A 12487-nucleotide genomic window follows, 5' to 3' on the forward strand; every position below is an offset into this window, starting at 1 on the left:
GGTGTCCAAATTACCCCCACATTTTTGTGTGGGGGTAATATGAACACCCCTATGGGGTAATTTGGACATGCCTTGTGGGGTAATTTGGACATGCCTTGTGGGGTAATATGAACACCTTTTGTGGGGTAATTTGGACACATGTTGAAGAATAAGTTTAACATTTGATTTTTTGAGCATGTTTTTTATCCTTCAACCTGGTTTTGTAATTGCTTTATATTTTGAAGTGTTGCTCACAATATTTCATCAAAGGTTTAAATAATGATTTTGTGATAGAACTATAATGCAATAGGAAGATAACAAATAGTTCAGTGTAGTATACATAATTCAATCATTAAATTGAAACTGATTTGATTTAAACATTGATTCTGGATCAGGCACACTATACTTGTTTTTAGTGATTAAGGTATCGTTTATGTTTATATAAATCAATCTTTATATAGAATTTATCAGCCTGAAAACATATTTTTTTTAATTTTACATTCTGTAGCCCTTCAAATTTAAATATTATTGTAAACCAGCATAGAAATTAGAAATGTCAAAGAAATTAATTAAAAGCAATCAACATTAGAGTCTTGCTGAACGCCAAATGTACAGTAATCAGATTTTCATCAATTCGAATATTGGAATAAATTTATCTAAATTAAAAAATAGGGGTTTTTTGAAAATTCTCATTGCTCACATTCATTTTTGATTGTTTTTGACATATTAAATCCCTCTAAACTTATCTAAATCCCTTTAAAAACTCATCCAACCATGAAAGTTACTTTTTTGTTGCCTGACAGGTAGACTTTCAGGTATGTCCAAATTACCCCACAAGCCATGTCCAAATTACCCCCATAGCATATTCTATCATTAATTGCGATTTTTGATGATAAAAATGGATAAAATGCACAATTTTTATACGTACATATCTCAGGCATCGTCCAAGCAACCCCCTTAAACAAAAAATGTCCACTTTTTTGCCATATAACCCCTGCAAAACCTTATTTCCTAACCTTCAAATATTAGAATTTAAGGCACTACCAACCGGCCTTTGGAAACTTTTACACATTATACCAAAACTACTTAACCTATTCCAACTTTTTTGGTTTGTCCATACTCCTAGGCCATTACTAGTACTAGTTATATCACTTAAATTGCCGTTTTCACTTTATATCCGAAGAAAACGTGATTTTTAAAGGGGTGTCCAAATTACCCCCACTGTCCATATTACCCCAAACTCCCCTAAATGGTGAATATCAGCAAATTGGATGGAATCAGGAGCGAGTGCCTGCCAGTAACCTACCAAACAGTCAAAGTCACCTGCAAACGTTCTCCAAACTTCAACAACCGCCAAGTCATGCTCCAGCTTGAACCTCTCCGTGTCGCCCTACTGCTTCGCCCGAAACCAACCAAGGCACCAACACCGCCACCCGAAACATCACAACAAAAACGCAAACATAAAATGGCAGCGCGTTTTCGCCTCGCCTTCGCCGCTCTTGGCGCTCCCAAAAAAAAACGGTGTCGCGTCTGTGTGCGTGCCACCGAGCGTGAATGAACGGCCCCGTTGCCATCTCGCTCGCGCAGCCTGCCCGCAACGGTGCGAACGTTCGTCCCGTCTCAGTTTTCCCACGCATCCCACGGTGGTATGGGTGAGGAACGGCGGCGAAAGTGGAATTCTCGCTGCTGCCGCCGCCTGCTCATTGATTGTGGTGTGGTGTGTGCGGTTGCGACAGGCAGAGGCGAATGAATACCTACATTCGTCGACAACGAACCACCAAGTGACGACGACGACGACGGAGAAGAAGAAAAGCTCTGGTGGCGAGCGAGCTCGCAGCTCTCAACAGGCACTGGTACTGAAGGAAAAACGACATTTTTCGGTTGCAATCCGGCACGATTCGGTCGGTTTGGTGGCACACGGGTGCAGCTAGTGGTGCACTTCCGGTCGGAACGCACTTCTCCGGAGTGGCAGATCCAGTTTTAAGCAGGGAAAAACGGCCCTCTGGAACAGCAGCAGCAGGAGTGAGGAGGAGGCGAACGAAAAAGAAGGAAAGCACGGCAGCAAGAAGAAAAAGAACACACACTGACACGGCGCAGCACAGCACGGACGGACGGAGGAGTACGGCGAAAGAGAGCGAGAGGGAGAGAGAGAGAGTGTGTGTGTATCAGAGTGTCGGTGGATTTTTCTGTTGGAACGAGATTCGTCGGAGACCTCTGTGAGGACGGTCGGTTGGTTGGTCGGGAATCGTGTGTACTCGAGAACAGACCCCTCGATTAAAATAGGGAATTCAGGAAGAGAGCGGAAGTGTGTGTGTTTGTGCGTGCGTGAAGGATTACTACGGCTCGTTTGGGAGTGAAGGTTCCTGGTAGTGGGTGACCGGAAGGTGCCCCGTCCTAGTGTGTGTTATCAACCAACCTGACCTGCCCCTGGTCTGGGCCCAGACGGACGGAGGAGGCAGCAGGTGGATTTGCTGACGGTGTCCGACCCCGTTCAGTGTGCCGAATGTGCCAAGCAAGCGTTGCCGGGAGTGTCCTGCCCAAGGAACTTCCAAACTCCAGCAGCCTGCTACGATTCTTCATCCAGATCCAGTTTCTTTAATACGTAAAAAGAGAAGAAAACGTCAGAAGAATAGAAAAAAATATTCCAATACACACAATATTGTGCGCGAAATTCGTGGCTGTGAAGTGAGTTTAAAACGCAGAAAATATTTCCAATCTCAGGGCATTTTTTTTCCTCGTTCCTTGGAATGAATGATTTCAGTAGTCCCTAGTGTGTGATTTAAATGAGCGAAATACTAAGCCCCTTATTATTTTGATAGTGTGTTCGGGGTGTTCCGAGTGTATGTGTGCATGGAAATACGAGAAAATGGTGACGAAGCTCTGAAAAACTCCAGAGTGTGAAGAAAACCATTGAAACCATCCAACGAGCAGCGCAGAGCTCCAGCACGTCCCGCAGAGTGCGAACGAAGGAAAGAAGAGAGAGAAATAAAGGAAGGTTGACAGATTGCGTTGGTGTTGGTGCGTTGGCCGTCGGCTCGGGGGTGTCGTAGAGGCGCTACATGTGTGTGTGGTCGTGCGTGTGGTGACACACCAAAGCGCGCGGGGGGAGAAGAATCGATTTTTCCCTGTCCCCTGGCCGCCCGTCTCCTCCCCACACATTGCCCAAGATCCTCGCGGATCTTCCCAAATGGAGCCAGCCCTCGGGACGGCACAGCTTCAGGACAGTTGCGGAAGCGCGGACGGTCAAAGCAGGCGGAAGGAAGTGTGAAACGGAAGCACGAAGGACCAGATGTGCCACCGTCGTCTCCGCCAAGGTTCCCACTGCTCCAGCTTGCAGGAGATTGATGGGTAGATAGCGCACGGTTTTGCGAACCTGCTGCCAGCAGAGCATACGCGAAAGAAGGAGAGCAGACTAGGGAGAGAGCGAGCGAGAGACTCTGCTTGCACATATGCGCCGCGGATCCCGACCGAAGGAGGAATCAAGTAGCAGTCAAAATAATCAATTAATTGATAATGTCCTCTTGCAGCGAAAATTAAAGCCGCGCGCAAGAACCGCTGTATGAGCGGAAAAAGGCAAGACTGAGAGAAAACGAAACAGAGGGAGAGAGAGAGAGAGAATAAGAAGCAACAGCACTTGAATCGGACATTCCACGGCGGAAAAAGACACACATAGCTTATACACAAACACACATGAACTTGCTAGCGGCTGGAAGAGGCGAAAAAAACGACACACACGGTTGTGGTGATCTCGCGCTGGAGCACAACAAATTAAAGGTATTATAAAAGAAACCACGAAAGCGAACGAAGGAGAGAGGGAGAGCGAGCGCGAGCGCCCGCTAGCGAGAGAAAAGAAAGGAGCGAAACTCTGTGGAATCCCACACACATTCTTGGAGCCGTGTCGCCGCTGCCACATATCTTCCAACCCCCGCCGGCACACCTCCCCGCAAGCCTTTCGGCAACGGGGGGACCCCGAAGGATCCGGCTGCTCGGTTGAGGGTGGACCATGTATATTATCAACCCGACCAGCGGCAAGGAGATCCCGAACAGCTACCCGACCAGCTCGAGCACCGGCAGCAACTCCAGCTCAAGCTCCAGCGGCAGTTCTGCGGCCGCCGCCAACCAAGAGATTATCAGCAAAATTCTGACAAAATGTGCCACGATGACGGATGAAGTCGGCACTACGACCGCCACCACTACCACCACCGTCAATGGCACGGCCACAATCCTGCTGTCTCCGTCGGCTGCGGCGGCGGCAGCTGCTGCCGCGCACCACCACCACCACCAGCTCCAGCAGCAGCAACTTCCGGTGGTAGGAGTCTCCCCGCAATCCTCACCCGCGTCCTCGTCCTCGTCGGCCTCGTCGCCGACGGCGGACGGACCGCAGCCGAAGGCTAAGAGTTCGGGTGGGACGAACGGGACTGCCGGGAAGCATGCTATGGTGGCCGGACACGGCAAACTCAACGGGAACGGTACGCAATCGTTGTCGGTCAGTGGTGGTGGCGGTTCCGGCGGCAGGTTGCAGTTCTTCAAAGGTGAGTTTTTTGTTTTGTTTTGACGTAAAACGACCAAACTAGACGAGTCTTATCGCTGCCTATCATTGATGGATCTTGGTGACTTGACAGTTGCTAATATGACGTAAACGCTGTGAAGCTACGGGATTCTAATATTACATAACGCAAAATGTTAAACTCAGTAAAAACTCTTTCAGACAATACTTTCCTCAACCTAACCTTGAAGGCATCTCTTCAGCCTGCAAGAAATCGGAAAATTTTCCCAAACCCAAACTTTCTTTCGCACCGCCTGCCTTGCACATCATCATTATCATTTCTCCACCTCTCCCCCCTCTCGGTCTGGCCGCCAGTCCCGAACGTCAACATCGTAGCTCGCGCGGGCCGGCTGATAACGTTAATCACTTTCATTCACTTATCGCCGACTGTGCGCTCTACCGCACACTGGTTGGTTGGCCGCGATCCAATTGCTGAAACGGCGCTGCTGCTCCGGCCATAACTGTGCGGCCGCTACTAATCAAACGCCGTTGCCCCGTTGGTAATGAGCATCAATTGAAAATACTCGTTTTTCAATTTCAATTTCTCATCACCATCGGGTGCAAATCCGGCAGACTGCTGGGTTGCTGGAGCTTGGAGCTTATCAGCTCCAGTCGGAGACTCTGTTTGCGATTCAGATGTTCCGCTTATCGCCAACGCGGATCTGCTGGTTCCACCCGGATGTGAGATGGCCAGTTTGGTTAAAGTTGGAAAATCTTATTTTAGCTGATTGCTTCATGCAACCTATTTCGTAGAATAACGTTGATTCTGACGTTGACATTTTAAGTACCGATTTCAACGAATCACCTTTGCAGTTAACTTAACGGAGAAGGCCTGGCCAGGTACGATGTTGAGAGCGATTGGCCCAGCATTCTACAAAATGTTTTCGAAAGATTTGCAGCGCTAGAGTCGTGCGATTTTTTGCAAGATGGTCGTATCGCTTGCTAAGGATGTATTCTTGACTTTTTAGAGGTTATGTTGGTGTCGTTTATTTAATTTCCACTAAATTCCATGATTTTGATGTGATTTCGTAGTGTTCGACGAACGTTTGAACACGTAATTCTGTCGTGACAACTGTTCAGATTAGTGAGTTGATTGCATGATTCTCTCCATGATTCATTTAAGGCTCTTCTTACTTTAAAAAGAAGACCTCTTTCGCTGAACAGTGTCCAAAACCAGCCGGGTGATCATGCACTGTGCGTGCTTTCCACTTCTAAGCCATCTACTAGCTACGACGGCCACGACTTGGCCCGAGCGGGTCTTAATAAGACGTGGGAGGATTAACAATTTTCACTCATTTAGAGCAATCGCGAGAGCGATTTTGGAGGCTGGAGAACGATGATGATGCTGGCTGGCTGGCTGCCGGTCGGATATACCGCTATCGCTATAATACACGTACTAATGCCGCCGAGAAGGCCTGATCGTCCATCGTCCGTGATGGTGGCCAACCTCTCGGTAATGATGTGAAATTGAAGCACCAGCGTGGGTCGTATTTAGCTGCCGCCGCCGCTGTCCGTCGGGGAATGGGTAATCTCTCGTTTTCGATACACTTTGGGAGGGGTTTAGCGTCGTTTCAGTTATCGCGCGCCCGCGCGCGCGTATAAACTGGAAATTTCTCGCACCTTACGGGTTATGATGGGGATGATGTGCGATCGGAATGGAAATTTATGTAATGCAACCTAATGGGACCGGACCTGAGGAAGAGTGACAGTTTCGGGGGCGTATCTGGCATTGTGTGCGGTAGCAACGCTTTCCAGCGTGTAAAGTGTGCAAACTGCAGAGGCAACCGAGCAGCGCATTCTTGCGGTTTGTTGTTTAGTATTAAACTCTTTTTCTAAGCATAGCTGCGTTTTAGGTTGAAAAACAAGTCCGCAACCGTAAACAATACGATACGAAATTGTTTTCCAAGAAAGACCCAAGTTTAAAATTCACCGAGACCAATAAGAGAGCTGTTGGCGTAGAAACGCGCCAAGTGGGCAACTCAACTCGGAAAAAAAAGAACGCGCGCGCGAGGAGGGCAAAACAAGTGTAGCAATAATGGAGGAAAATAATTATTTATTTAGAGCATGACTGAAGTAAAAGACAACGGACTTTCGCTGCTGCTGCCACTTCACCAACAACTTGGGTTTCCTCCGTGGCCTAGGTCTGTGGGCGCTTCCAACCCCCAAGACGACCGCGTCGTAAGAGGAGGCTGCGCCCGCCAGCAGTGTGTTCTATGAACCAAAACATTAGGCTCGTGCCACTGTGTGTAGCTGCACAGCACACACACCTATCTACTCCATCTACTTGGTTTTAGTCGTGCTACCTTCTTTTTTGTGCTCTGGCTTTCTTCTCCTGATGTTTTCACTTCTGCACGGCTCCCTTGTCGCTCCTCATCCTCAGCCTGTGTGTAATGGTGTGTTATTGCGTTTTTTTTTTTTTTGCTTTCTGCTCCTCATTATTCTGGTGAATTAGATGTGGTACGAAGCCCGTGCCATCACCCAATGGATTACTGTTCTTATTTGGACGAGTTGTTGTCAAACGTAAAAGTATGTTTTCTCGAAAAAAAAGCTTTAAATTGTTGATTTGAAAAAATAACTACACCCAAACGTACTACTTGTGGCATCTAATGCTACTTTAAATTTGAAGCATTGCTTGACAGTTATTCTGACGCTCATCGTTCCATCGCGTCGCCAAAGCAGCTTTAGCAGAGGTATTTAGTGAGAAAGAGAGTGCAACGATGAAGAGCACGACGGCGTTCTGCCTCTCAATCGCTATCAAGCCATTGTTGTTCAGAGGTATGGAGACGGACTTTCTTGCAAAAGAGCTGCTGTTCGAAACTTGGTCCGAATGACGGATTGAATCCCTCTAGGAGTCTTACTCAGCACTAGTTTATTTATTATTTCTGCCATTATTTGCTGCTGCTGCTGCCGCCGCGACTAAACCTTTATAGCGTGCGATGATGATGATGGCAATGGGCCCCAGCTCTGGCTGTTGTTTTGTAGCTGTGGAGTTCGCGCGCGCCCGATATCTATGACTTGGCTTGTGCAACCCAGATGGCAAACCAGCAGCAGCGCCCTCTGCTTTGCTTTTTCCTGGCGTAATATCTCATAATAGCGAATAATAACAGCGAACCTCCTGCTCTTCGCGGTACACGGCTTCAAGGTGTACGACCGTCGACTTGCACGTCCTACAGCAAACATAATCATATCATCTTCCTCCCCCCCTCCCGAGTCAGAGGAAGCCAAGTCGTCAGCGGCCACGAATTTCTTCTTCGCGGATCACACCTTGCTAACTTGGTTCTCCACGCTCGTGCTCCCATATCTCTATTACCCCGTCGTCCACCCGGACCTCCATCCCAGGTCGATCTCCGTCGACTTCAACGATGCGTGAAGTTCAAAATTGGGCTGCCGTCGGAGAAGCTTCCGAGGTTCATCACTCTGAGACATCTCCACCAGCAGAGGTGTGCGCGCGCGCTCTCTCTCGCATCGAGCCATAACCCATAGAGTGAGCCATTGTTTCGGCCGTAATTTACCAGTATGGCCGCACGACCCAACTCAACCGGGACCGGCCCGCGGAGAAATGCAGCCAGCTGGAAAAGTGTGTATTGTTCTTATTCCAGAGGGAGATTCTCACATATTAATGATCCTCGCCTCGAGTTGGTCTCTGAACAATACCGTTTCCGCACCCGTGGACACGTGGATGGTGATGGCTAGGGCGATGTTTACCTTTTTTTTACGGTTTGCATGGACCTGCTACAGGTGGAACACCCTTCTTCACATGTTGGATGCGAGATCGCCATCAGCAACGCGTATTGTTTCTGTATGTAACAAGGAGTCGTAACTTATTTCTACTAGTAGATTCAACCTTACTGCGATTCGGGTCGTTGCTTTTACTATTTCTTCAACAGAGGGGAACTACACGGAGAAAAAAGAGTTCCCAAAATCGTGAACAAGCGTTCATGAAAATGAGAACCACGAACAAAGTGTTCAATTTTCATGGTACGTTTTTCAAAATCGTACCATGGGATTTGAATACTTTGTTCGAGGTTCCCATTTTCGTGAACGCTTGTTCACGATTTTGGGAACTCTTTTTTTCTCTGTGTATGGCTTCGTCTTAGATTTCTTAGCTCATGGAAGCAATAGAACTATCTTGCTGAAGTAGCGTTGAACGCAAATGTTCAAAATATTGCTAATTATCGTTGTAGATTTTATGAGGAAAAAATATTAAAAACAATAATTGATAATATTGACATCGATGCTGTAATTTACTCTTGAAGCAATGACAATCATGGTTCTAAATTGGAGCGCAATAAAGGATAATTTTGTATTTTCATGCCGTTTTCTGAAAGAGAAAAATCTTAAAAAACTGAAATACCAAATACGGGAATTCTCAGTAAACTCCTGTCACAAAGTCGGAAAGGTGCCCCAAGGAAATTTTGGTCCCGGAACACGAACCCGGGATCCTTTCTTACATAAAAAAATACGTGTTTTTCAATTTCAAATTTTTGTCTCTCCTCATATTTTATTCCAACAAGCTAAAAAAATTACTTAAATTGAAATTTTTATTGAAAAATCTTATAAAATCGATTGTAACTAAACTACTCATATAATGCATCTAAAATTCCTTCTTACAAATTTTGAATTTGTGGACTACAAATCGGTACAAAACGTAGGCTAAAAACAATTTATTTTCATAAATTCTGTGATGTTTTGCTATTTTTTTATACACTCAAACCCCGATGGTTTGACACCTACACTGTTGTCAAACGAACGGGGTCACGTTTTAGTTTGACACCCCTTTTACACGGTTTCACACACACTACCAAACGTTTGTTTTGATAGTGTGCGTGAGGGCCGTGTAAAAAGTGACAGTTCGTCTATTTTTAGTTTATCAAACGATATTTACCGAGTTGGATAAATACGATGAGTGCCGAAAATCGAGTTTTGCAGCAAGTTGTTTTTTTTATGGAGAAAAGTAAGCCGTTTTGTCATTCGAGAATAAAAGGAAAAGCAAGTCGTTTCATTATGGCGTTGCAAAAGATACCTTTTTGCAATTCCGTCGTGAAACTACTTACTTTTCCTGTCATTCTTGAACGACGAAATAGCCTACTTTTCTGTACCAAAAAAAACAGAATCGAACAGTAACGCTTTTCAAAATAAATGCTGAAAAATTCTACTTTTCAGCACTGAAATGAGTGCGGAAAAGTTGAACTTTTCAGCACTTGTTTCGAAAAGTAACACTTTTCAACATTTTTATGATTTATACGATTTATTGATTGTGTTTTTCGGAATTGCAAAAAATGTTGTATGGAACTCGTTGCAAAACATGACTTTTTCAGCACTCTCCGTATTTATCCAACTCGGTGAACCTCGTTGGATAAGTGTACGACTCGTGCTGAAAAAATCCTCTTTTTGCAACTTGTTGCATAAACTACTATTAGTAATTCCGTTGTGTAACTAATTCCCAGTCACGACGTTCTAGCAAAATTTTAGCAAAGTTGTACAGAGCTGGATATTCTTACAGCATTCTAGCAGAAATGTTCCACCGTTCTAGCAGAATTCTGACAGAACCAGCTCTGCTAGAATATTTCGTGACTGGGTTATTTAACATTCTCGAATGACGAAACGGTATAATTTCGATCGCAAAAAATAACAGCTTCGATTTTAAGTGCTGAGAAGTTTAACGAACGTTTTACTGCAAAATCCAATTCAAAAGGTGATTCCGGAATTTCAAAAATGTTGTATTCAACTTTTGTATTCAAACTTATTTTTTCAGCAGTTTTTATCCAACTCGGGTTATGTCCTACCCGCGTTTCAATCGATTTACGAATAATCAATATCGAAAATGTTTTCATTTCTAGAGTTTTTTTTTATTAGGTCCTATAAACATATGAAAGACAATAGTTTATTGGTCCTTTTCAAAAAAAACTCTGGATTTGTTCATCTGTTTGCCCTAAACAGCTCAAAATCTATGAACAATTAGTTCCATTCAGTTAAAAATGCAAATAAGTGCTGGAGGTTTTAATGGCTGACAGGGCATATTGCAAACTTACGTGAGAAATTTACTTTTGATCCTCGATGTTGGTTTCACCAAAGTTTAGTTCGTCCACAGACTATAGAGCTTTATGACGTTTCGCGTACGCACACTAGCGCACCATTTGATTTAGCTGGCTGACAAAATTTAACCTCACTTTATTTTCGTGTACGTACACGCTATACATACGCACGTAGATTACTCTATTGGCAGCTGTCCATATAAAAGACTCTTAAAATATTTGAAAATCTGTATGTTGAGAACAGATATTCTGATCAGCCTAGAAAAAAAACAGTTACACTATACAAAAATAACCTGTTTTTTTTGTTAGACTTTTCATACAAAAAAATTAAATGCGCAAAATAAATCTTTTCAAAATTCGTAACAAATCGTAACAGATGAGCGATCCCCCTACCCCCCCCCCTCCTTGTAACGCGTAACACAAGGTCTTTTTGCACATTTTTATGAGTGCTTATATGAAAATTTTGCGTTACGTAACATAAATTTTCATCACGACCCCCCACCCCCAATTTTAGTAACATTTCGTAACAGACGCCGAAACCCCCTCCCCCCTAACTGCGTTACGTAATAAAAGAACGCTCCCCTATCTTAAATGCTTTGAAGCAAATGTTTAGGAAATTTTCTGTTCTTTTCGAAAAAATAATACCACAGGTAAAAAAAGTTAAGCTATCAATAAAAAATCAATTTAGTTAGCTATAACTTGAAAACGGTGCACGATATTGAAATGTTTGAAAAAACACTTCTCAATTGGGTCCTAAAATGAAGCCTAGATTGCTGATATTATTGTTCACAGCGATAAAGCTTATTTTTGTGAGTACAATGACCCTTTGTACGGCCACAAAGAGTTTAAAATGGATTTTTAAATCAATTTTGAAAAATTAACCTCGCGGTCCTTCTTGACAGAAAAGCTCCTACTTGACAGCTCGTTCCAAGGGGACCATAGTTGATCCATCGAAAAAATGTTGACTTGTAAAAAAAAATGCATTAACACTTGTAGCCCCAACGGGGTCAAAAAAGTTGGAAATGCATTTTCACCGGCTCATACAACCCTTGGAAAAAAAGATGGAAATGCCTTTTTTATTATAACTTAAGGTAACGGCATCTGTTTTGGATCTACCTTGTTGGAGGTGATTCTTGACATTCTTCCGGATCGAATGCAACAAGAATCATCTAAATCGGTTGAGTTTTTGCCGAGATACAGCCGGTTGAAGTTGCATTTCCAACTTTTTTGACCCCCTTGGTGCTTCGCGTAAGTTTTGACCCCGTTGGTGCTACAAGTGCTAAAATGAAAAAAAGTGATTAGAAATGGTTTTTAATCGTGTTTTTTACCGTTGTACATAAAAATTGACATAGGGCTTTAGTACCCAATTACAAATGTGAGTTTAAATCTTTAAAAAAAAAAAAAATCTAAACGTTTTTAAATTATGATTTTTCCAAAAAAAATGGCAACACTGACCAACTTGTGCCATAGCTCAAGAGATGGCAAAAATGATTTATTCAGCGCAATTAATTTTTATGTGAAAAGTTTAGTGTAAGAAAGATTTTTTAAGTGTCTCGGCAATAACTACAACTTTGCCGAAGACACCATATCGATCATAAAATTCGTTCTAAATTTATTTTAAACATGTTTCTGCTCTTCATCTATGATTTTTTTTTTAATTTTTGTGACAAACAGTTCCATTTGTTTTTGTTCGACTTTTATCATTGAAAACGCTTTTCCAAAGCAATCAAACGAAATCAGACGACAGCTGAAAAAGCTTGTTATTAAATTTCCATGCCATTAAACTCATTAGTTTTAGGATCTCTTTCTCTATTACTTTTCCGCAGTGTTTTAAAAACACTTTACGCCAGTCTATGCTGCCTTTATCCAACGGCGGCACATTCACAAAAACGTTTCATAATTGTGTTTCGCGCAAAGCATTTCAAAT

The 12487-nt window shown here is 43.7% G+C and overlaps 1 protein-coding gene across 1 annotated transcript in view; it reads left to right on the forward strand.

The window, feature by feature from the left end:
* The first annotated feature begins 1701 nt into the window (after positions 1–1701).
* Positions 1702–12487, forward strand: part of LOC120414297 (protein hairless) — a 28674-nt gene continuing 17888 nt past the window's right edge. Inside the window, exon 1 of the mRNA XM_039575432.2 lies at positions 1702–4511. Within this exon, the coding sequence (XP_039431366.1) occupies positions 3983–4511 (529 nt within the window). The 5' untranslated portion in view covers positions 1702–3982. The remainder of the gene's footprint in view (positions 4512–12487) is intronic.

The sequence above is a fragment of the Culex pipiens genome, chromosome 1 (assembly GCF_016801865.2).
Source record: "Culex pipiens pallens isolate TS chromosome 1, TS_CPP_V2, whole genome shotgun sequence".
Lineage (NCBI taxonomy): Eukaryota > Metazoa > Arthropoda > Insecta > Diptera > Culicidae > Culex > Culex pipiens.